General features: G+C 42.6%; 1 protein-coding gene across 1 annotated transcript in view; it reads right to left on the bottom strand.

Moving 5' to 3' along the window:
- LOC138514659 (myosin heavy chain, clone 203-like) overlaps positions 1 to 25,085 on the bottom strand; it is a 39,388-nt gene extending 14,303 nt beyond the window's left edge. Inside the window, exons 1-3 of the mRNA XM_069630092.1 lie at positions 24,500 to 25,085; positions 19,010 to 19,264; positions 13,520 to 13,774 (exon numbers count right to left, since the gene is read on the bottom strand). Coding sequence (XP_069486193.1) covers positions 13,520 to 13,774; positions 19,010 to 19,264; positions 24,500 to 25,085 — 1,096 coding nt within the window. The remainder of the gene's footprint in view (positions 1 to 13,519; positions 13,775 to 19,009; positions 19,265 to 24,499) is intronic.
- Between the last annotated feature and the right edge of the window lie 223 nt (positions 25,086 to 25,308).

Raw genomic sequence — 25,308 nt, 5'->3', positions numbered from 1 at the left:
AAAAAAAAACTTATTTGGTCAAGTGGGTTTATGTTCGAGGCTAACAGTGTAGCCTAAAACAGCACCATGTTTATATACTATAATTGCGGTAGAAATGTTAGGGTATATACCACTGCCACCAGCAAAGTCTTAATGTTAAGGGAGTGAAACAAGACTACAAGAGGCACAGACAAAAAGGGGTAGTAATGAAGATGGGGTGTACTGGATCTGTAGTTAAAAGTGACTATATAAAGTTAATGGCAACTTTACCTGTTTCTGGGGGACAGTAGTCAGCCCCAGAAAAAATGGAGCCAGGGGGAAGTCTCAAAGACAACCCTGTGTCACTGCAGTGAAGGTGCTGTATAACACACAAAAAAGGTGGGTCTCATGGAGTGGTGTGGCTCCAGAGCCCAAGATCACACAAACAGTAAAAATACACACAGCAAAGACACTGTAAGAGTGGGAAAAAGGTTTACACTCTTACCAGGTGAAAAAATAAACCCCAGAAATCCAGCAAAGCTGCTAAGGGACTCATTAGGTGAGGGAAATTAGCCATAAATGAGAATTCTCCCTAACACTCGCCCCCCCCCAGACTAAGGGATAGGCGGATTTAATCCACTCCTGGATGGATCTCATACCTCTAGTCAGTTATAAACATCCTAGAGAGACCATCAGCATTTTGGTGTTGACTTCCTGCTCTGTGATCTATGGTAAAATCAAAGATTTTCAGTTGTAAGTCACATGACCTACACACCCTTTGAGATACATCTTTCTTTTTAAATCTATAGGGGATCTTGTTGACCAGTCCCTCAGAAATTGGTACAACTCCTGAACCTGTGACAGGCTTTTTCAAGGGGTCCTTATAGAGGATTCCCTCAGACCTAGAGGGGCCTCCAGGGTTCCTCACCACCTCTCTTTTGGGAGCTGGTTGGGTCTCAGGCATATTGGTTGGAGGGGCTGGGGATAAGCAAGGTACCTGCTTCCCCTTCCTCTTAGATCTAACCTTACCTACTTTAGGAGTTTTCTTCTCCTAACATTAGGATTTGGGATGGAGTCCTCTGTAGAAGGTCCAACAGTCTGAAGGTTTTTAGCCGTAGACTTTTCTTTTCTGGTTTTCCACCAGCACTGAGAATGACTAGTTCTCTTAGGCCTAGAGAGGGGACCAGTTGGTCTAACCACCTCTTCCTCAGAAGCAGGGGGAGTCTGAGACTTTTAAACTGGGGGAACAATGATGGAGCTTGGTTTGGGCTCCCATATCCCTAACATACTAGCCGGAAATTTTCCTGGGTTAGAGGTCAACTTACTAACACCAGGGCCTGTAGTGGGGTTTTCTGTAGAGGTTCCCATAGGCTCAGAGTGGTCCCTTAAGGTGGCCTCTCTAGCCAATTTGGTTTGGTTCTGCTTCTCCATACTGGGAGATCTGGAGGTATTGGATATTACTACGAGAGTTTTTAGATCATTCCCCAACAGGACTCTCCCAGGTACCTAAATCTGAATACTAAGAGGGATCCTCACTGTCATTTGGTTATACCGAATGTGAGCTGGTAGAATAGAAACCATTTGGACAGGGCCTCCAGCAAGTTTGGTGGGGCCTTTGGGTGCCTTCGCAACATCCTCAGGCCTGAAAATATTTTGTCCACAACTTTTCTGCTGGCCCCAGTGTCTCTCATGGAAGGTGTGTCCTGGCCATTGACAAGAACACTGTCCACATAATACTCCTTAAAGTTTTCAGGAATGGAGTCATATACATCACTGTGTTGTTTCTTTCCCAGACCCTTGGACTTTAAGGATACAGTTGCTTGAAGAGCCAAAGGTTCTTCAGCAAACAAGTGAAAGTGAGTACTAGCCATCTGTACTCCTCCCTCTGGGGAGAAGGGTAAGGAGGTAGTGCTGACCCTGAAGGGTTACCCTTGCATCTGGGATCTCCTCTCACATGATCAGTTGACCCACAACTAAAGCATTTACCAAATGCTCTCTGGAATGGGTGTCTGTGCTGACCTACCGCTGTGTTGGCACCAGGAGGTACACTAGCCCTATTTGTTTTCCCTTGTGGCTTGTGGCTTATCCTGGTTATGTTTGGGGACCTCTTCTGGATGCGAGGTATTGGAATTCTCATTGTTATCTTTCTTTGGCTGCTTTCCCTCATACTTCTTCTGAGTTGCCCCAGAATCCTTGTGAGTAGCCCTATTGGCAACCCACAAGTCAGCAGTTTTAGCTAACCTCTTAGGATCTATCTCCTTTGAATCAGCCAAGTGCTGTCTAAGCTCAGGAGAGCAGGCATCATAAATTGATTCCAACATAACAAGATTCCTCAACCCTTCATAAGTGTTCACTTTGTAACCCTTAATCCAACCATCTACGTTTTTCAAACATTCACACACCTAGGTAGCCCAAGGGGTACCATCATGCTTTTTGAGGGTCCTAAACCTCTTAAGGTACTGGGAAGGGGTCTTCCCAAATCTAGCTATCAAAGCTAGCTTCACACATTCATAATCCTGCTTATCCTCCTCCCCCATCTCCATCACAGCATCACTTGCAACAGGGGGGAGCCTAGAGAAAAGCCAAAGAATCAACTGATTCCCTGAGATACCCTGAATCCCATGCTTATACTCAAACATTGTAAACCAATCCAAAACATCAACAGCCTGATTCATGGAATTAATGTGCGCTGAAAATTCCCACGCAAGCGTGCGAAACCGTGCGAATCGCAGTGTAAGTGCGAAAATGGCAGTGCAAGTGTGAAAATTGCAGCAAAACCCGCGCAGATCGATTCATGGAAGTCCGTGCACAAGTAAAATCTGGGATGTGCGCTGAAAATCTGCGTGGCGCACACCGGCGCACAGGTCATCTAACAGCATGCGCTACGGCCACAGCGAAAGCGCACATAGCGCGGCACATATAACAAAAGTAGGCGTAACACGGGGCGTGACACGCGGAATGGGGAACAACGCGTGAAAATGTGGGCGTCACGGGGGAAGTACAGGAGGCAAGTGCGCGGAACGCTCACACGCTTGCCTACAACACGTATTCATGGAATCGAACCGGGCAAACCAGCGCACAGGCGAAGACGCGCACAGGCCTAAACACGTCCGCCACACGAAGGCAGGCGGTAGCGCTCCTGCGCATGAAATAAATGTGCGCCAAAATGTGCGCTAACAAAAAGCACGTATATACAGCTCTGATGATGTTCCCATACTGTGGCCCTCTAGGACAAATGACGTGCAAAGGGGTACGCGACAAACACGGACACCTGCTGTGTCAAAAATAGCATGTGCGTGTATTTCAGGGGTGCGCAGGAAGTTTCACACGCAATTGACCTTGGGCGAGCGGGGTGCGTGTAAATCTGGGGTTCGTGGGAAGTTTCACACGCGATAGGCCCTTTGCGAGTGGGGTGCGTGTATTCCTGGGGTTCGCGTGAAGTTGCACACGCGATTGGCCTGGGTACGTGTAAATCTGGGGTTCGCGGGAAGTCTCACACGCGATAGGCCCTGTGCTAGTGGGGTGCGTGTATTCCTGGGGTTCGCGTGAAGTTTCACACGCGATTGGCCTGGGTACGTGTAAATCTGGGGTTCGCGGGAAGTTTCACACGCGATTGGCCTTGGGCGAGCTAGGTACGTGTATTTCTGGGGTGCGTGGGAAGTTTCACACGCAATTTCAGCAGGGTACATGTATTTCTGGGGTTCACGGGAAGTTTCACACGCGATTCCAGAAGGGTACGTGTATTTCTGGCGTTTGCGGAAAGTTTCACACGCGATAGGCCCTGTGCGAGTGGGGTATGTGTACTTCGGGGGTGCGCGGGAAGTTTCACACGCGACAGGCCCTGTGCGAGTGGGTTACGTGTATATCTGGGGTGCAGGGGAGTCCTACACATGAATTGGCAGTGTGGGTCCACCCAGGTGTTCCCTCTACACCCTCCATGGCCCCTGCAGGCAGCCCACATCACAGGGGACTACCCTCCACCACTGGTCATGTCCCGCAGGCAGCCCATTCACCATGGGCATGTCCCCCAGGCAAGCCACATGTCAGCTTGCACTACTGATCACCGATGCATGACCCCCTCCACCCCTACCCCCATCACTTAGGGGCACCTGCCAACAGGCCCCCACTCATGTCCCCTTGCACCCCCACCGCCCAGCAGTGCATGGCACCTGCCAGCAGGCCCCAACTCATGTCCCACTCATGTCCCCTTGCACCCCCACCCCCCAGCAGTCAGGGGCACCTGCCAGCAGGCCCCCACTCAAGAGCCACTCATGTCCCCTTGCACTCCCACCCCCCAGCAGTGCAGGGCACCTGCCAGCAGGCCCCCACTCATGTCCCCCAGCACCCCCACCCCCCAGCACTGAGGGGCACCTGCCAGCAGGCCCCCACTCATGTCCCCCAGCACCTCCACCCCCCAGAACTGAGGGGTGTTAAACAGAAACCTGTGCAGTTCCCTCTGGGACCACTGCAAAAGATTTAGGCCTACAGGTGTTGGGCAGTAAACCCGCTTGGTAACAGTCTGTACCACACAGATTCACTTGGTAGCTATGGCTGAGCAGTCAGACTTCCCTCAAGAAGAGTTAGGCAGTATGTGGAGTATACAAGATTGGGCAATTTACACAGTAGAACAAGCAGACACGGAACAGAGATTGGGTGTTAAGATATATAATTATTTATTTATAAAAACACATCTATGAAAAACACACTGGCACTAATACGGCAAACAACTTCAATTACAATTACTATAAGTATATCAATCCCCTAACAATATTTCGACAAGTCTAGGTTCAACTGTACCACTTATTTGCAGACAGAGGTGAATGCTTTAACCTAGATGGCACTCTAATATTCGTTAGAACGGGAGAGAAAAGGCAGGGTATGAATTCAACTCGGCACCAACACTTTTACGAAGAAAATGCAAGGCAAGTAAGGCAGGGTCTACTGTAGATCACAAAGTTCAGAGGCCAGGCCCACTCGGAGAGAGGCAAGGCGATATGTCCCAAAAGGTATCACAGTGGAAATGCACTTCGAGTCTTTGTAGCAAATTGTCACAGAAAGGTTGGACCAGTTTAGAACAAAAAGTTAAGAAGGTCTGGAGGCGACCCAATGGAAAAGTAAGGATTTAAGACACCTCACGCTAACCGTCACAAGGTAAGCCAGGCGGACACAGTACCTTGTAAGTGAAGAGACAGCTCTGGCGGGGGCAATTGTTCCTGGTGGTGGATGCAAGTCGGGGCTTTGCCAAGAGATGAGAGGGTCTCGTCGTCGAAGAAAAGTTGAAGATCCTTGCACCACCAGGGAAGAGACCAGCTGCAAGTGCTCCGTCACAAGGCACCACCTTTTGGTCGCGGTACGGGCTAGTGGCTATCCGGTTGCCGGGGTGCTCAGCACGGGCAATTCGACCACTACGCCCTGGAAGCGAATAAAAAGCAAAGGGACTGGTTGTTCCCACCAGTCAGGGGAAGAAGACTCTCCAGCGGGGAGATCTCCTCTGTCATTGGGAAGTGGTGAGTCGGTTCAGCAGGGCTCCACCGGAGGTGTCGTCGTTGCAGGTCGGCTCAGCTTTACCCTCGTCGGATTCTTAGGTCCTGTGGCGACTTCTGAAGATCCAGTCCCAAAATCCCTGCTTTTATGCAGAAAACCCCCATTCATTCAGCCTAGCTGTCAATCAAACCACGCTAAGTGGTGAGTGGGGTGGCTCACCACTTGGGCCAATCACACTAGAGTGTGACTTGAGTTGGCAAGGCAACTCAGTCCAGGGTGCCTAAACCCCCTCCCACACCCCCTGCAGTACCCAGACAGAATGGCACCACTTTGGAGGGCTTCTGTGCAGAAGCCCGCCAAAAGTGGAACAAAGGGCTCAACCTTTGGTTCAGAGTTTACAGAGGCGAACACATACGCCATTTTAAAAACCGAGTTCTGGCAGAAAATACCAAACGGTAGATTTATTTAAGATAGATAAACCGGCGGTATGTTAGAGACTAACGTAAAAAAGTATTAGCCTCCAACAATGGGAAGAATCCCATAGGAATATATTCGGGGTCGAATATAAAAAGTAGTTTCCACTGCCATCAGCCAAAACTCGACGAGGGGGGACGGGACAGTGCCCCTTCGAACAACAGACCCAGGGGTAGTCGAATTACCCCTACCAGTACGTCCACAATAGGATGGTTTGTACTAGTTCTGTTAGTAAATTTAGGTCTAGTAAAGCCAATGGTGACTTTACATGCCCTGGGAGACAGTAGTCAGTCCCAGAGTATGGAGTCTATGGTGGGGGTCACCTAGAACACCCCAGTGTTACGGCACGGAGGGTGCTGTGTAACACACATAGCAAAACACATGAGGCCCTATGGAGTAAAAGACCCCATAGCCCATCGAACACATTGACATTCAAAGCAATTTACCACAAATCATGTCCAAGCGTGGGAAAAAAGAGTCTCACTCTTGGCAGGATGACAAAAACAAACTCCAGAAATCCAGCAAAGCTGCTGGGGGACTCACTAGGTTAGGAAATTCAGCCTAAACAGAGAATTCTCCCTAACACTCGCCCCCCCCAGACTAAGGGACAGGAGGATTTAATCCACTCCTGGATGAATCTCATACCTCTAGTCGATGACATACATCCTAGAGAGACCATCAGCATTTTGGTGGTGACACCCTGACCTGTGCTCAATGGTGAAATCAAACCCTTGCAGGCAGATTGACCATTGGGTTTTCCCCTTTCATTTGCATTAACCATCTCAAGGGTTGGTGGTCATTCTGAATGACAAAAGTAGAACCATACAAGTATGGCCTAAACTTCTTCAGAGCCCACACGATAGCAAAGCACTCTCTTTCGAATTGTTGCCCACCTTGTTTCAGGATCCTTCAGCTTGCGGCTGATGAAGCAAACGGGGTGCTCCCTACCTATCCCATCCAGTTGACTGAGTACTGCACCTATTCCTACATTTGAAGCATCTGTCTGCACAATGAACGTTTGGTGGTAATCAGGAGCTCTGAGTACTGGGGCTTGGCAAAGAGCCTTTTTCAGGTTTTCAAAAACCTGATTGCACTCCTCGTTCCATCTAACCTTTTAGGGAATTTGGAGGGGAGATGACATTCAGAGGAGAAGCTATGGTCCCATAGTTCTCAATGAAATTCCTGTAATACCCGGTGAGACCTAAGAAGGCTCTCACCTGGGTCTGAGTAGTAGGTGTTGTCCAATTTTGCACAGCTTCAATCTTACTGAGCAAAGGCCTTATTTCTCCACCTCCTACCTCATGTCCAAGATAGACTACCTTACTCTGTCCAATTTGGCATTTACTCGCCTTTATGGTCAGATTGGCTCGTCCAAGAGCCTGCAAAACATCTCTAAGGTGGGTTACATGTTCTTCCCAGGAATTGCTGAACACTGCTATGTCATCCAAGTATGCCATGCAGAAGTCCTCCATCCCATTCAGAACCTGGTTTACCATCCGTTGAAATGTAGCAGGTGCATTTTTCAATCCGAAAGGCATTACCTTAAACTGGTATAAGCCAACGGGGGTAGAAAATGCAGTTTTCTCCTTGGCATGGTCGGTCAGGGCTATTTGCCAATGGCCTGACGTCAAGTCAAATGTGCTGAGGAACTTGGCTGAACCAGGTTTATCCACCAACTCATCTGTTCTTGGCAAAGGGTGGGCATCAGTCTTGGTGACTGCATTAAGAGCTCTATAATCCACGCAGAATCTAAGTTCTTTAGATCCTGCCTTTGGTACTAACAGAACTGGGCTAGACCATGGACTAGTAGAGGGCTCTATTACCCCGAGATCAAGCATCTTGCTGACCTCACCTTTGATGTGGGTTCGTACATTTACTGACATTCTGTATCCTCTGCTTTTGACTGGCAGACAGTCACCAGTGAGTATGTTGTGCTGGCCCCAAGGGGTCAAGCCTGGTGACAGTGAGAACAGAGGGGCAAACTGATTCAACATAGATTTGCACTCTTCTTGTTGCTCGGGTGTCAGGTTTGAAGAGAGATTGACTGCTTCAATTTTTTCGTCTAAAGGTAAGCCTCTGAAGAGATCAGGAAGAGCTTCACTCTCTTCTTCTTTCTCTTATGATGCTAGAAGCAACGCTCCTACATCGGGTCTCGAGACATACGCTTTGAGTCGGTTGGTGTGGAAGACTGTCGGAGCCTCCTTGGGATTGCCCAAGTCCACCAGATAGTTGACCTCTCTGAGTTTACCCATAACTCTGAAGGGTCCCATCCATTTGTCTTGCAAGGCCCTCTGCCTTGTGGGGATCATAACGAGAACTAGCTGGTCTTGAGTGAACTCAACCATGTTAGCCTTTTGATTATGCCAGTGCTTGGCCAATGCTTGTCCAGCTTTCAAGTTATCACTTGCTTCCGTCATCATGTGCGACATTCTCCTCCGGAGACCTATCACGTAGTCAGTCACTCTGACTGGCTGGGGGGAAGGATCACTCTCCAACCCCTCCTTAATCAGGGCCAATGGACCTCTGACGGGATGACCATAGAGGAGCTCAAAGGGAGAATAACCTACTCCCTCCTGAGGGACTTCTCTATATGCAAAGAGAAGGCACGGCAGTAGAAGGTCCCACTTCTGTTTAAGGGGTTCTTCTAAAGCACCTATCATGCTCTTCATGGTTCGGTTGAACCTTTCTACCAATCCATTGGTTTGTGGGTGATAAGCTGTTGAGAACTTGTAAGTAACTCCACAGGTTTTCCACATGCCTTTCATGTAGTGGGTATGTATGAATGGGTAATCCCTATTTTTTGTTTATGGGGGGTCACAACTGTAGGAAGGGATGCTCTGTGAAGGAAATTTATGGGAAACAGATCGACTACCCCTCTCTTTTATTCCTGTATAGATCACAGGTGAAGGTAAAGGTTAACCTGTACACTTTATTAGTAAGGTTTTCGCCTTGTTGGGAAAAATTGCACAGAAATGCAACTGAATACAAAAATTCTATCTCTTTAATAATCGTAAAAATACCTTACAAAACATTACAAACTGAATACATTTTCAATCAAACCATTTAGTCATCATTCATCTATTCTAACAGGGGAATACTAGAACTTAAAAAACTTTGTGCGTAACAGTAAATCAGAATATGCATTCATGACATGGGAAAAAAACATTAGATTTTCCCTTAAGGAGTCGACATATGTTTCGGCCCGTTATAGTGTACCACTTCGGTCAACAGTGGTCACAAAGATGAATATTGGGCCATCTTCAGGACAACGGTTACTTTTGGTAGATTATTCTTGTTCCCCATTGAGCACACAAGCACATCTAAAAAGATAAATGTACATGTATTAATATATAAAAGGAGATTTGTAGTTCCCAACTGGATTGAATCAAGGCAATGGCTAGGTTATACTATTCTAGACACACACACTAAACCCACCTATGGTCCATAGACTGAAGTTTGGACTATTGAGCTTGATCAGACTCTTGGATGTGGCAAGGAATTACCATCCCTGGTCTTGGTTCCTATGGTTAATTAGAAACAACAATTTCTTAGTGTTATGTTCTTGCTGATATGGACAATGTATGTAATGAGCTTAAAAAACTTACAGGTTAGCAACTTCTGTATTTTTATTTTCTAAATCGATCTTTATTTTTCTGAATTCCACCTGGTACCATTCAGAGGCAGGACATGGACTATTATTGCTGTAATTGTGGTGCTGCCTAAATCAAAGGAAAAGAGCACGCTAATAAATGGATATATTGGGGCATTTAATATCCAGATTTAAGGTTAAGAAATAATAATTTTCAATCTCTTTGGCCCTTTTGTTACTGTTGTTATTTACACGTGGACTCTGGGCCACAGATTGTTATAAATTTCTAGAAGCCTATAATTAAATATTGTGGGCTTTTGGTGTTCTAAAGTGGCTTATACATGGTGTTTTAAACGCATTGTGGTCTCGCGCCTGAGGTCTGTAGCCAAGGGGTACATGAAGTGGCAGTGGCTAGTTGTTATATTTTCTAAACATGTTTTAAATGTACTGCTGTCATGAGTACAAAAACAAGCAGTGTTCGAGCATCTTAGCACCGTGGTCACCGCCTTGCAACCAACAACATTACTTTTCAGTGTTTGTTTAAAACGCACGTGTTTACATAACCTGCTGCAGTCATTGCCGTTATTATCAGATTTTACGACCAAGCACATCTGTCATTTCAATTGTAATGTCATACTGACAGTGCGGATAAGGCTTGTATAATCTAGACCCCTGGATAGATTAAAGCTTTGCCAGCGCTTACCTTGATCTATGCCGTTTGTGCGCCCAAGTGAAAGCTGGAAATCTGCAAGATCGGCGAGAGCTCGTTCTGCAGAGTGATGGTGTGTTTAAATTAAGTCACGTGATTGGAAACCTGTGATTACCTCACGTTTGTAGCCATTAAAACGTGAATACAGGGCTGCTGGAACTTGTAGTGTAAGGCCTATAAAGGCCGTATTTTATTTTTTATTGTAAATAGAAACAGCCGCATAAGTGACATATTTTGTAGTGTTGCACCTGGTTATGTAATGTACTCAAGCTATTTATAACAGCTGCAGGCACCATATATTCAAAGAATGCCTTATATACTACCCAGTTGTAATGCAGTTGTATTGGGCAACTTTAGAGTATTTACACTTGCATGGCACCTCTTTTTGGTTCAAGGAGGGAGACCTATAGGTTGTATTATCGGTCTTGCAAGAGTATGTGGGGAGAAAAAAAGCTTCTTTATATTGGTGGTTTTTAAGTGCCAATGTGCAAAAGATAGCCCTGGTCACCAGACACTCAATGTGCCCACCTGTACCGTCTCTTTGTTATGCCGAAAAAGCCTAGCCATAATTGTCTAGTGCTTGATGTGTCCACAACCCATCTCTTCTTTTTTATGCTGGACTGCTGAGCGGTATTTATACCGGGAAAGGGATGTGCTCTATACTTCGGATGTTTGCTATATTGGTTACAGCTAAATGTCAACACGCACTTTAGGTTGTGCCTGTACTCTGAGTTGCCTAGTGGTAGTCGTGTAGACATACTGACACAAGTTTGTTATATTATGTTCAACATTGAGGATACTGGTACTAGAAGGCCAATTAGAAAAAAGGAAGGGGGACCCTTAATGAAGGGGGACCTTCAATGATATTCCTCTATCAAATGTTGGAAAAGGGGTGGCATCAAATGAGTGCATTCCATTCTATGGCGATGTTAAGGCCATATTTAACCGTATCTAGATTATAAATCAATTTCTGCTCGCATCTTGTGAGGTTGAGATCCATATTGCCTTCTCTCGGGAATGGTTTGATAACTTGTATGACACACCAAAATAAATCTGTGCATTTATGTTGTTGATGGATGTAGTGGGCCACTAAGGGTTTGTTATCAATTTTATTCCGAATACAAGATTTGTGTTCACAAATTCTCTGACGTACCTGTCGTTTAGTCTTCCCTATATATACTAGGTTACAGGGGCATTTTATAGCATATACAGCCCATTTAGTAAGGCAATTGGTGAATGTCTTAAGCTGTACTATGGTGTTACGTAGTTGAATGCTTTTCATAGTGGTGGTCTGTGCACAGACTGAACATTTTCCACAACGATGGTACCCCACAACTGGTGGTAGGCCCCAGAGTTGTGTCTGGGTGGTAATCACCTTGGGCACAACGGGATAAGTGTGGACCAAGGCGTCCTTGATGTTGCATTGTCTTTTAAAGGCAAAACGAGGCATGGGAGGATTAAAATCCTCAGTTTTGATCATGTACCAGTGCCTTTTAATGATCTTTCTAAGATGGCTACTTATAGGGCTATATGTGCTGACACATGTTATTTTTTCTTCTTTGTGCCGGTGCGTAGATTCAAGACTGGCGATCCTATTGCTGTGCAGTGCTCTTTTATATGCACGGTGGACTGTCTTTTTCGGATAGCCTCTATCTTTTAACCTTGTTTTCAAGGATTTCCCATATTGTTTGTACATCTCAACTTGTGTACAGTTTCTGCGGATGCGCAGAAACTGCCCATACGGAAGTCCTTCTTTTAAGCTCAAAGGATGGAAGCTGTGATAATTGAGTGATGTGTTTTTATCTGTGGGCTTCCTGTATAAGACTGTTTCTATGCTACCTGTATTGGTTTTTTGTATTTGAAGATCCAAAAACGGTATGGTATGCAGGTCGGTGTGTATAGTGAACTGTATATTAGAGTTCTGCGCGTTAAGCCATTCATGGAACTTTGTCAAGTTGTCACATGTATCTCTCCAAATCATATAGATATCATCGATATACGGTAGCCATGTTATAATCGATGCGGAGAAAGGCATAGAAGAATCAAAAATGAATTGTTCAAGGTCATCCATATATAAATTTGCCAAATCTGGGGCGAAAGTCGCTCCCATGCTTGTGCCCTTCTCTGTTAGAACTAGTCTTATACATTCTAAAATGAATGCGGTGGGGACACTGTTGAGTGTTCTAGTGCGTCTGTCTAAGTATTTTGCCATCACCTTCAAACAATCCTGTTGTGGGATACTGGTATAAAGACTAACCACATCCAAGGTCACCAAGATGTCTGATGGATTGAGTTGAAAAGTCTCCAATGTTTTTAACATACTGGTCGTATCTTTGACATATGATGTCATTTGGGACACAAAGGGTCTTAAGAACCAATCTGAATAGATTGAGAGCGGCTCAAGAATAGAATTTATCGCCGCTACAATGGGTCTACCAGGAGGTATTTTGTCGTTTTTATGAATTTTTGGAATGATATAAAAAGCCGGAATGGTAAAGTGTGTATTGACCAGAAAGTCTTTTTCTTCCGCATCTATCCATCCTTCGTCCATTGCATGTTTCATGAGACTACCTATCTCATCTTGGAGCCTTGGTGTGGGGTCTTGCGCCAGTTCCCTATATGAAGTTTTGTCATTTAGATGTTTCATTGCTTCTGTTTCATATGCTTCTTTGCCCCATAACACTATTCCGCCCCCTTTGTCTGCGGGCTTGATTATAAATGAGTCGTTAGACTGTAGGGATTTTAGAGCCTCTCTCTCAGCCCTTGTAAGGTTGTCTCTGGAATTGTTTTTGGTTCTTATCGTGCCTTGGATTTCATGAGAAATTCTTTGTTCAAACGCTAGTATTGCAGGACTAACCATTGCATTTGTAGGTGTAAACTTTGAAGGGGGTTTGAGACCTGGAATAGTCGGTTCTTTTCTCGATGGTGTCGGGTTCCTAAAGAAATATTTTAGACGTATTGTCCTATAGAACTTCTGAAGTTCTATTTCTGTCTCAAAGGATTTTGCCCTAGTGGTTGGAACAAAAGACGAACCTTTAGAAAGGACACTGATTTCCATGGAAGAAAGGGTGTGTGAAGTTAAATTGAAGATCGGGACTATCAGGTTTGGGGTGGGCCCTGCCAGTTCCTGGTATTCATCCGGGGTGGTCCTTGATTCTTGTTGTGGCCGCGTTTGCCCCGTCCCCGAAAAAATTGGGGCGGTGGTCCTGTTTGGCTGGTATCTGAACCACTACTTGTGGAGGCATTTGAGGAGTTGGAAAAGTTGACAAATGTTTTTTTCCTATTGCCTGCGTTATATGCACTACCTTGGTTGGCTTTCTGTAAGTCTTCATAATAACTTTCTACAAGATAAAAGTACGTTTTTATCTCCTTATATTGTTCAACATCTTTCTTCAACTTCCAAATTCTTTTGTCTAAAGTTAATTTCTTGAATTTACTTATTTCTTCATCAATCTTTTCCAAAGTTTCGTTAATATCTTTGATGGTTTTGTCTTGTTTGATTTTGTCTTCTAGGACTGCAATTTCTATTTTTTGTAGGTCTGCTTCTTCTTCTGCCGTATCTATGATTAGTATCAATAGATCCCTTGAACACTTATTGCTTACCTCACTGAACTTGCATTTGAACTTTGAATTATTAGTCAATACTCTGGGAATATTTCCTATTTGCAATCCCTCTGGTATTGTGCCTGCTTTCAAATATGCCAACATAAGTTGGCCATGGGACTTAGTACGTATAAGTTTTTTCTTTTTTTGGGTCAAGAAGTCTGCATCATTGGATTGTGGTGCAGGAGCTGCCTTTTCAATATTGTCTCCTAATAATGATGGCAGACTCATACTCATAATTTTTTGATAATATTCATCGGAAAAGGAAACCAAATTTCCGCTGTCCATTTTAACGGTTCTCAGATCACTGATATACGTTAAGGACAAATTTAACCCAACAACCAAGGGTTGTCCTAAGTAGGTATGTATGAATGGGTAATCCCTATTTTTTGTTTACGGGGGGTCACAACTGTAGTAAGGGATGCTCTGTGAAGGAAATTTATGGGAAACAGATCGACTACCCCTCTCTTTTAGTCCTGTATAGATCACAGGTGAAGGTAAAGGTTAACCTGTACACTTTATTAGTAAGGTTTTCGCCTTGTTGGGAAAAATTGCACAGAAATGCAACTGAATACAAAAATTCTATCTCTTTAATAATCGTAAAAATACCTTAAAAAACATTACAAACAGAATACATTTTCAATCAAACCATTTAGTCATCATTCATCTGTTCTAACAGGGGAATACTAGAACTTAAAAAACTTTGTGCATAACAGTAAATCAGAATATACATTCATGACATGGGAAAAAAACATTAGATTTTCCCTTAAGCAGTCGACATATGTTTCGGCCCGTTATAGTGTACCACTTCGGTCAACAGTGGTCACAAAGATGAATATTGGGCCATCTTCAGGACAACGGTTACTTTTGGTAGATTATTCTTGTTCCCCATTGAGCACACAAGCACATCTAAAAAGATAAATGTACATGTATTAATATATAAAAGGAGATTTGTAGTTCCCAACTGGATTGAATCAAGGCAATGGCTAGGTTATACTATTCTAGACACACACACTAAACCCACCTATGGTCCATAGACTGAAGTTTGGACTATTGAGCTTGATCAGACTCTTGGATGTGGCAAGGAATTACCATCCCTGGTCTTGGTTCCTATGGTTAATTAGAAACAACAATTTCTTAGTGTTATGTTCTTGCTGATATGGACAATGTATGTAATGAGCTTAAAAAACTTACAGGTTAGCAACTTCTGTATTTTTATTTTCTAAATCGATCTTTATTTTTCTGAATTCCACCTGGTACCATTCAGAGGCAGGACATGGACTATTATTGCTGTAATTGTGGTGCTGCCTAAATCAAAGGAAAAGAGCACGCTAATAAATGGATATATTGGGGCATTTAATATCCAGATTTAAGGTTAAGAAATAATAATTTTCAATCTCTTTGGCCCTTTTGTTACTGTTGTTATTTACACGTGGACTCTGGGCCACAGATTGTTATAAATTTCTAGAAGCCTATAATTAAATATTGTGGGCTTTTGGTGTTCTAAAGTGGCTTATACATGGTGTTTTAAACGCATTGTGGTCTCGCGCCTGAGGTCTGTAGCCAAGGGGTACATGAAGTGGCAGTGGCTAGTTGTTATATTTTCTAAACATGTTTTAAATGTACTGCTGTCATGAGTACAAAAACAAGCAGTGTTCGAGCATCTTAGCACCGTGGTCACCGCCTTGCAACCAACAACATTACTTTTCAGTGTTTGTTTAAAACGCACGTGTTTACATAACCTGCTGCAGTCATTGCCGTTATTATCAGATTTTACGACCAAGCACATCTGTCATTTCAATTGTAATGTCATACTGACAGTGCGGATAAGGCTTGTATAATCTAGACCCCTGGATAGATTAAAGCTTTGCCAGCGCTTACCTTGATCTATGCCGTTTGTGCGCCCAAGTGAAAGCTGGAAATCTGCAAGATCGGCGAGAGCTCGTTCTGCAGAGTGATGGTGTGTTTAAATTAAGTCACGTGATTGGAAACCTGTGATTACCTCACGTTTGTAGCCATTAAAACGTGAATACAGGGCTGCTGGAACTTGTAGTGTAAGGCCTATAAAGGCCGTATTTTATTTTTTATTGTAAATAGAAATAGCCGCATAAGTGACATATTTTGTAGTGTTGCACCTGGTTATGTAATGTACTCAAGCTATTTATAACAGCTGCAGGCACCATATATTCAAAGAATGCCTTATATACTACCCAGTTGTAATGCAGTTGTATTGGGCAACTTTAGAGTATTTACACTTGCATGGCACCTCTTTTTGGTTCAAGGAGGGAGACCTATAGGTTGTATTATCGGTCTTGCAAGAGTATGTGGGGAGAAAAAAAGCTTCTTTATATTGGTGGTTTTTAAGTGCCAATGTGCAAAAGATAGCCCTGGTCACCAGACACTCAATGTGCCCACCTGTACCGTCTCTTTGTTATGCCGAAAAAGCCTAGCCATAATTGTCTAGTGCTTGATGTGTCCACAACCCATCTCTTCTTTTTTATGCTGGACTGCTGAGCGGTATTTATACCGGGAAAGGGATGTGCTCTATACTTCGGATGTTTGCTATATTGGTTACAGCTAAATGTCAACACGCACTTTAGGTTGTGCCTGTACTCTGAGTTGCCTAGTGGTAGTCGTGTAGACATACTGACACAAGTTTGTTATATTATGTTCAACATTGAGGATACTGGTACTAGAAGGCCAATTAGAAAAAAGGAAGGGGGACCCTTAATGAAGGGGGACCTTCAATGATATTCCTCTATCAAATGTTGGAAAAGGGGTGGCATCAAATGAGTGCATTCCATTCTATGGCGATGTTAAGGCCATATTTAACCGTATCTAGATTATAAATCAATTTCTGCTCGCATCTTGTGAGGTTGAGATCCATATTGCCTTCTCTCGGGAATGGTTTGATAACTTGTATGACACACCAAAATAAATCTGTGCATTTATGTTGTTGATGGATGTAGTGGGCCACTAAGGGTTTGTTATCAATTTTATTCCGAATACAAGATTTGTGTTCACAAATTCTCTGACGTACCTGTCGTTTAGTCTTCCCTATATATACTAGGTTACAGGGGCATTTTATAGCATATACAGCCCATTTAGTAAGGCAATTGGTGAATGTCTTAAGCTGTACTATGGTGTTACGTAGTTGAATGCTTTTCATAGTGGTGGTCTGTGCACAGACTGAACATTTTCCACAACGATGGTACCCCACAACTGGTGGTAGGCCCCAGAGTTGTGTCTGGGTGGTAATCACCTTGGGCACAACGGGATAAGTGTGGACCAAGGCGTCCTTGATGTTGCATTGTCTTTTAAAGGCAAAACGAGGCATGGGAGGATTAAAATCCTCAGTTTTGATCATGTACCAGTGCATTTTAATGATCTTTCTAAGATGGCTACTTATAGGGCTATATGTGCTGACACATGTTATTTTTTCTTCTTTGTGCCGGTGCGTAGATTCAAGACTGGCGATCCTATTGCTGTGCAGTGCTCTTTTATATGCACGGTGGACTGTCTTTTTCGGATAGCCTCTATCTTTTAACCTTGTTTTCAAGGATTTCCCATATTGTTTGTACATCTCAACTTGTGTACAGTTTCTGCGGATGCGCAGAAACTGCCCATACGGAAGTCCTTCTTTTAAGCTCAAAGGATGGAAGCTGTGATAATTGAGTGATGTGTTTTTATCTGTGGGCTTCCTGTATAAGACTGTTTCTATGCTACCTGTATTGGTTTTTTGTATTTGAAGATCCAAAAACGGTATGGTATGCAGGTCGGTGTGTATAGTGAACTGTATATTAGAGTTCTGCGCGTTAAGCCATTCATGGAACTTTGTCAAGTTGTCACATGTATCTCTCCAAATCATATAGATATCATCGATATACCGTAGCCATGTTATAATCGATGCGGAGAAAGGCATAGAAGAATCAAAAATGAATTGTTCAAGGTCATCCATATATAAATTTGCCAAATCTGGGGCAAAAGTCACTCCCATGCTTGTGCCCTTCTCTGTTAGAACTAGTCTTATACATTCTAAAATGAATGCGGTGGGGACACTGTTGAGTGTTCTAGTGCGTCTGTCTAAGTATTTTGCCATCACCTTCAAACAATCCTGTTGTGGGATACTGGTATAAAGACTAACCACATCCAAGGTCACCAAGATGTCTGATGGATTGAGTTGAAAAGTCTCCAATGTTTTTAACATACTGGTCGTATCTTTGACATATGATGTCATTTGGGACACAAAGGGTCTTAAGAACCAATCTGAATAGATTGAGAGCGGCTCAAGAATAGAATTTATCGCCGCTACAATGGGTCTACCAGGAGGTATTTTGTCGTTTTTATGAATTTTTGGAATGATATAAAAAGCCGGAATGGTAAAGTGTGTATTGACCAGAAAGTCTTTTTCTTCCGCATCTATCCATCCTTCGTCCATTGCATGTTTCATGAGACTACCTATCTCATCTTGGAGCCTTGGTGTGGGGTCTTGCGCCAGTTCCCTATATGAAGTTTTGTCATTTAGATGTTTCATTGCTTCTGTTTCATATGCTTCTTTGCCCCATAACACTATTCCGCCCCCTTTGTCTGCGGGCTTGATTATAAATGAGTCGTTAGACTGTAGGGATTTTAGAGCCTCTCTCTCAGCCCTTGTAAGGTTGTCTCTGGAATTGTTTTTGGTTCTTATCGTGCCTTGGATTTCATGAGAAATTCTTTGTTCAAACGCTAGTATTGCAGGACTAACCATTGCATTTGTAGGTGTAAACTTTGAAGGGGGTTTGAGACCTGGAATAGTCGGTTCTTTTCTCGATGGTGTCGGGTTCCTAAAGAAATATTTTAGACGTATTGTCCTATAGAACTTCTGAAGTTCTATTTCTGTCTCAAAGGATTTTGCCCTAGTGGTTGGAACAAAAGACGAACCTTTAGAAAGGACACTGATTTCCATGGAAGAAAGGGTGTGTGAAGTTAAATTGAAGATCGGGACTATCAGGTTTGGGGTGGGCCCTGCCAGTTCCTGGTATTCATCCGGGGTGGTCCTTGATTCTTGTTGTGGCCGCGTTTGCCCCGTCCCCGAAAAAATTGGGGCGGTGGTCCTGTTTGGCTGGTATCTGAACCACTACTTGTGGAGGCATTTGAGGAGTTGGAAAAGTTGACAAATGTTTTTTTCCTATTGCCTGCGTTATATGCACTACCTTGGTTGGCTTTCTGTAAGTCTTCATAATAACTTTCTACAAGATAAAAGTACGTTTTTATCTCCTTATATTGTTCAACATCTTTCTTCAACTTCCAAATTCTTTTGTCTAAAGTTAATTTCTTGAATTTACTTATTTCTTCATCAATCTTTTCCAAAGTTTCGTTAATATCTTTGATGGTTTTGTCTTGTTTGATTTTGTCTTCTAGGACTGCAATTTCTATTTTTTGTAGGTCTGCTTCTTCTTCTGCCGTATCTATGATTAGTATCAATAGATCCCTTGAACACTTATTGCTTACCTCACTGAACTTGCATTTGAACTTTGAATTATTAGTCAATACTCTGGGAATATTTCCTATTTGCAATCCCTCTGGTATTGTGCCTGCTTTCAAATATGCCAACATAAGTTGGCCATGGGACTTAGTACGTATAAGTTTTTTCTTTTTTTGGGTCAAGAAGTCTGCATCATTGGATTGTGGTGCAGGAGCTGCCTTTTCAATATTGTCTCCTAATAATGATGGCAGACTCATACTCATAATTTTTTGATAATATTCATCGGAAAAGGAAACCAAATTTCCGCTGTCCATTTTAACGGTTCTCAGATCACTGATATACGTTAAGGACAAATTTAACCCAACAACCAAGGGTTGTCCTAAGTAGGTATGTATGAATGGGTAATCCCTATTTTTTGTTTACGGGGGGTCACAACTGTAGTAAGGGATGCTCTGTGAAGGAAATTTATGGGAAACAGATCGACTACCCCTCTCTTTTAGTCCTGTATAGATCACAGGTGAAGGTAAAGGTTAACCTGTACACTTTATTAGTAAGGTTTTCGCCTTGTTGGGAAAAATTGCACAGAAATGCAACTGAATACAAAAATTCTATCTCTTTAATAATCGTAAAAATACCTTAAAAAACATTACAAACAGAATACATTTTCAATCAAACCATTTAGTCATCATTCATCTGTTCTAACAGGGGAATACTAGAACTTAAAAAACTTTGTGCATAACAGTAAATCAGAATATACATTCATGACATGGGAAAAAAACATTAGATTTTCCCTTAAGCAGTCGACATATGTTTCGGCCCGTTATAGTGTACCACTTCGGTCAACAGTGGTCACAAAGATGAATATTGGGCCATCTTCAGGACAACGGTTACTTTTGGTAGATTATTCTTGTTCCCCATTGAGCACACAAGCACATCTAAAAAGATAAATGTACATGTATTAATATATAAAAGGAGATTTGTAGTTCCCAACTGGATTGAATCAAGGCAATGGCTAGGTTATACTATTCTAGACACACACACTAAACCCACCTATGGTCCATAGACTGAAGTTTGGACTATTGAGCTTGATCAGACTCTTGGATGTGGCAAGGAATTACCATCCCTGGTCTTGGTTCCTATGGTTAATTAGAAACAACAATTTCTTAGTGTTATGTTCTTGCTGATATGGACAATGTATGTAATGAGCTTAAAAAACTTACAGGTTAGCAACTTCTGTATTTTTATTTTCTAAATCGATCTTTATTTTTCTGAATTCCACCTGGTACCATTCAGAGGCAGGACATGGACTATTATTGCTGTAATTGTGGTGCTGCCTAAATCAAAGGAAAAGAGCACGCTAATAAATGGATATATTGGGGCATTTAATATCCAGATTTAAGGTTAAGAAATAATAATTTTCAATCTCTTTGGCCCTTTTGTTACTGTTGTTATTTACACGTGGACTCTGGGCCACAGATTGTTATAAATTTCTAGAAGCCTATAATTAAATATTGTGGGCTTTTGGTGTTCTAAAGTGGCTTATACATGGTGTTTTAAACGCATTGTGGTCTCGCGCCTGAGGTCTGTAGCCAAGGGGTACATGAAGTGGCAGTGGCTAGTTGTTATATTTTCTAAACATGTTTTAAATGTACTGCTGTCATGAGTACAAAAACAAGCAGTGTTCGAGCATCTTAGCACCGTGGTCACCGCCTTGCAACCAACAACATTACTTTTCAGTGTTTGTTTAAAACGCACGTGTTTACATAACCTGCTGCAGTCATTGCCGTTATTATCAGATTTTACGACCAAGCACATCTGTCATTTCAATTGTAATGTCATACTGACAGTGCGGATAAGGCTTGTATAATCTAGACCCCTGGATAGATTAAAGCTTTGCCAGCGCTTACCTTGATCTATGCCGTTTGTGCGCCCAAGTGAAAGCTGGAAATCTGCAAGATCGGCGAGAGCTCGTTCTGCAGAGTGATGGTGTGTTTAAATTAAGTCACGTGATTGGAAACCTGTGATTACCTCACGTTTGTAGCCATTAAAACGTGAATACAGGGCTGCTGGAACTTGTAGTGTAAGGCCTATAAAGGCCGTATTTTATTTTTTATTGTAAATAGAAACAGCCGCATAAGTGACATATTTTGTAGTGTTGCACCTGGTTATGTAATGTACTCAAGCTATTTATAACAGCTGCAGGCACCATATATTCAAAGAATGCCTTATATACTACCCAGTTGTAATGCAGTTGTATTGGGCAACTTTAGAGTATTTACACTTGCATGGCACCTCTTTTTGGTTCAAGGAGGGAGACCTATAGGTTGTATTATCGGTCTTGCAAGAGTATGTGGGGAGAAAAAAAGCTTCTTTATATTGGTGGTTTTTAAGTGCCAATGTGCAAAAGATAGCCCTGGTCACCAGACACTCAATGTGCCCACCTGTACCGTCTCTTTGTTATGCCGAAAAAGCCTAGCCATAATTGTCTAGTGCTTGATGTGTCCACAACCCATCTCTTCTTTTTTATGCTGGACTGCTGAGCGGTATTTATACCGGGAAAGGGATGTGCTCTATACTTCGGATGTTTGCTATATTGGTTACAGCTAAATGTCAACACGCACTTTAGGTTGTGCCTGTACTCTGAGTTGCCTAGTGGTAGTCGTGTAGACATACTGACACAAGTTTGTTATATTATGTTCAACATTGAGGATACTGGTACTAGAAGGCCAATTAGAAAAAAGGAAGGGGGACCCTTAATGAAGGGGGACCTTCAATGATATTCCTCTATCAAATGTTGGAAAAGGGGTGGCATCAAATGAGTGCATTCCATTCTATGGCGATGTTAAGGCCATATTTAACCGTATCTAGATTATAAATCAATTTCTGCTCGCATCTTGTGAGGTTGAGATCCATATTGCCTTCTCTCGGGAATGGTTTGATAACTTGTATGACACACCAAAATAAATCTGTGCATTTATGTTGTTGATGGATGTAGTGGGCCACTAAGGGTTTGTTATCAATTTTATTCCGAATACAAGATTTGTGTTCACAAATTCTCTGACGTACCTGTCGTTTAGTCTTCCCTATATATACTAGGTTACAGGGGCATTTTATAGCATATACAGCCCATTTAGTAAGGCAATTGGTGAATGTCTTAAGCTGTACTATGGTGTTACGTAGTTGAATGCTTTTCATAGTGGTGGTCTGTGCACAGACTGAACATTTTCCACAACGATGGTACCCCACAACTGGTGGTAGGCCCCAGAGTTGTGTCTGGGTGGTAATCACCTTGGGCACAACGGGATAAGTGTGGACCAAGGCGTCCTTGATGTTGCATTGTCTTTTAAAGGCAAAACGAGGCATGGGAGGATTAAAATCCTCAGTTTTGATCATGTACCAGTGCCTTTTAATGATCTTTCTAAGATGGCTACTTATAGGGCTATATGTGCTGACACATGTTATTTTTTCTTCTTTGTGCCGGTGCGTAGATTCAAGACTGGCGATCCTATTGCTGTGCAGTGCTCTTTTATATGCACGGTGGACTGTCTTTTTCGGATAGCCTCTATCTTTTAACCTTGTTTTCAAGGATTTCCCATATTGTTTGTACATCTCAACTTGTGTACAGTTTCTGCGGATGCGCAGAAACTGCCCATACGGAAGTCCTTCTTTTAAGCTCAAAGGATGGAAGCTGTGATAATTGAGTGATGTGTTTTTATCTGTGGGCTTCCTGTATAAGACTGTTTCTATGCTACCTGTATTGGTTTTTTGTATTTGAAGATCCAAAAACGGTATGGTATGCAGGTCGGTGTGTATAGTGAACTGTATATTAGAGTTCTGCGCGTTAAGCCATTCATGGAACTTTGTCAAGTTGTCAAATGTATCTCTCCAAATCATATAGATATCATCGATATACCGTAGCCATGTTATAATCGATGCGGAGAAAGGCATAGAAGAATCAAAAATGAATTGTTCAAGGTCATCCATATATAAATTTGCCAAATCTGGGGCGAAAGTCGCTCCCATGCTTGTGCCCTTCTCTGTTAGAACTAGTCTTATACATTCTAAAATGAATGCGGTGGGGACACTGTTGAGTGTTCTAGTGCGTCTGTCTAAGTATTTTGCCATCACCTTCAAACAATCCTGTTGTGGGATACTGGTATAAAGACTAACCACATCCAAGGTCACCAAGATGTCTGATGGATTGAGTTGAAAAGTCTCCAATGTTTTTAACATACTGGTCGTATCTTTGACATATGATGTCATTTGGGACACAAAGGGTCTTAAGAACCAATCTGAATAGATTGAGAGCGGCTCAAGAATAGAATTTATCGCCGCTACAATGGGTCTACCAGGAGGTATTTTGTCGTTTTTATGAATTTTTGGAATGATATAAAAAGCCGGAATGGTAAAGTGTGTATTGACCAGAAAGTCTTTTTCTTCCGCATCTATCCATCCTTCGTCCATTGCATGTTTCATGAGACTACCTATCTCATCTTGGAGCCTTGGTGTGGGGTCTTGCGCCAGTTCCCTATATGAAGTTTTGTCATTTAGATGTTTCATTGCTTCTGTTTCATATGCTTCTTTGCCCCATAACACTATTCCGCCCCCTTTGTCTGCGGGCTTGATTATAAATGAGTCGTTAGACTGTAGGGATTTTAGAGCCTCTCTCTCAGCCCTTGTAAGGTTGTCTCTGGAATTGTTTTTGGTTCTTATCGTGCCTTGGATTTCATGAGAAATTCTTTGTTCAAACGCTAGTATTGCAGGACTAACCATTGCATTTGTAGGTGTAAACTTTGAAGGGGGTTTGAGACCTGGAATAGTCGGTTCTTTTCTCGATGGTGTCGGGTTCCTAAAGAAATATTTTAGACGTATTGTCCTATAGAACTTCTGAAGTTCTATTTCTGTCTCAAAGGATTTTGCCCTAGTGGTTGGAACAAAAGACGAACCTTTAGAAAGGACACTGATTTCCATGGAAGAAAGGGTGTGTGAAGTTAAATTGAAGATCGGGACTATCAGGTTTGGGGTGGGCCCTGCCAGTTCCTGGTATTCATCCGGGGTGGTCCTTGATTCTTGTTGTGGCCGCGTTTGCCCCGTCCCCGAAAAAATTGGGGCGGTGGTCCTGTTTGGCTGGTATCTGAACCACTACTTGTGGAGGCATTTGAGGAGTTGGAAAAGTTGACAAATGTTTTTTTCCTATTGCCTGCGTTATATGCACTACCTTGGTTGGCTTTCTGTAAGTCTTCATAATAACTTTCTACAAGATAAAAGTACGTTTTTATCTCCTTATATTGTTCAACATCTTTCTTCAACTTCCAAATTCTTTTGTCTAAAGTTAATTTCTTGAATTTACTTATTTCTTCATCAATCTTTTCCAAAGTTTCGTTAATATCTTTGATGGTTTTGTCTTGTTTGATTTTGTCTTCTAGGACTGCAATTTCTATTTTTTGTAGGTCTGCTTCTTCTTCTGCCGTATCTATGATTAGTATCAATAGATCCCTTGAACACTTATTGCTTACCTCACTGAACTTGCATTTGAACTTTGAATTATTAGTCAATACTCTGGGAATATTTCCTATTTGCAATCCCTCTGGTATTGTGCCTGCTTTCAAATATGCCAACATAAGTTGGCCATGGGACTTAGTACGTATAAGTTTTTTCTTTTTTTGGGTCAAGAAGTCTGCATCATTGGATTGTGGTGCAGGAGCTGCCTTTTCAATATTGTCTCCTAATAATGATGGCAGACTCATACTCATAATTTTTTGATAATATTCATCGGAAAAGGAAACCAAATTTCCGCTGTCCATTTTAACGGTTCTCAGATCACTGATATACGTTAAGGACAAATTTAACCCAACAACCAAGGGTTGTCCTAAGTAGGTATGTATGAATGGGTAATCCCTATTTTTTGTTTACGGGGGGTCACAACTGTAGTAAGGGATGCTCTGTGAAGGAAATTTATGGGAAACAGATCGACTACCCCTCTCTTTTAGTCCTGTATAGATCACAGGTGAAGGTAAAGGTTAACCT

This window comes from Ambystoma mexicanum, chromosome 12 (genome assembly GCF_040938575.1).
Source record: "Ambystoma mexicanum isolate Mex_15411 chromosome 12, UKY_AmexF1_1, whole genome shotgun sequence".
NCBI lineage: Eukaryota > Metazoa > Chordata > Amphibia > Caudata > Ambystomatidae > Ambystoma > Ambystoma mexicanum.
Note: the sequence above shows the minus strand (reverse complement) of the source record. Positions and strands in the feature narration are given on the sequence as shown.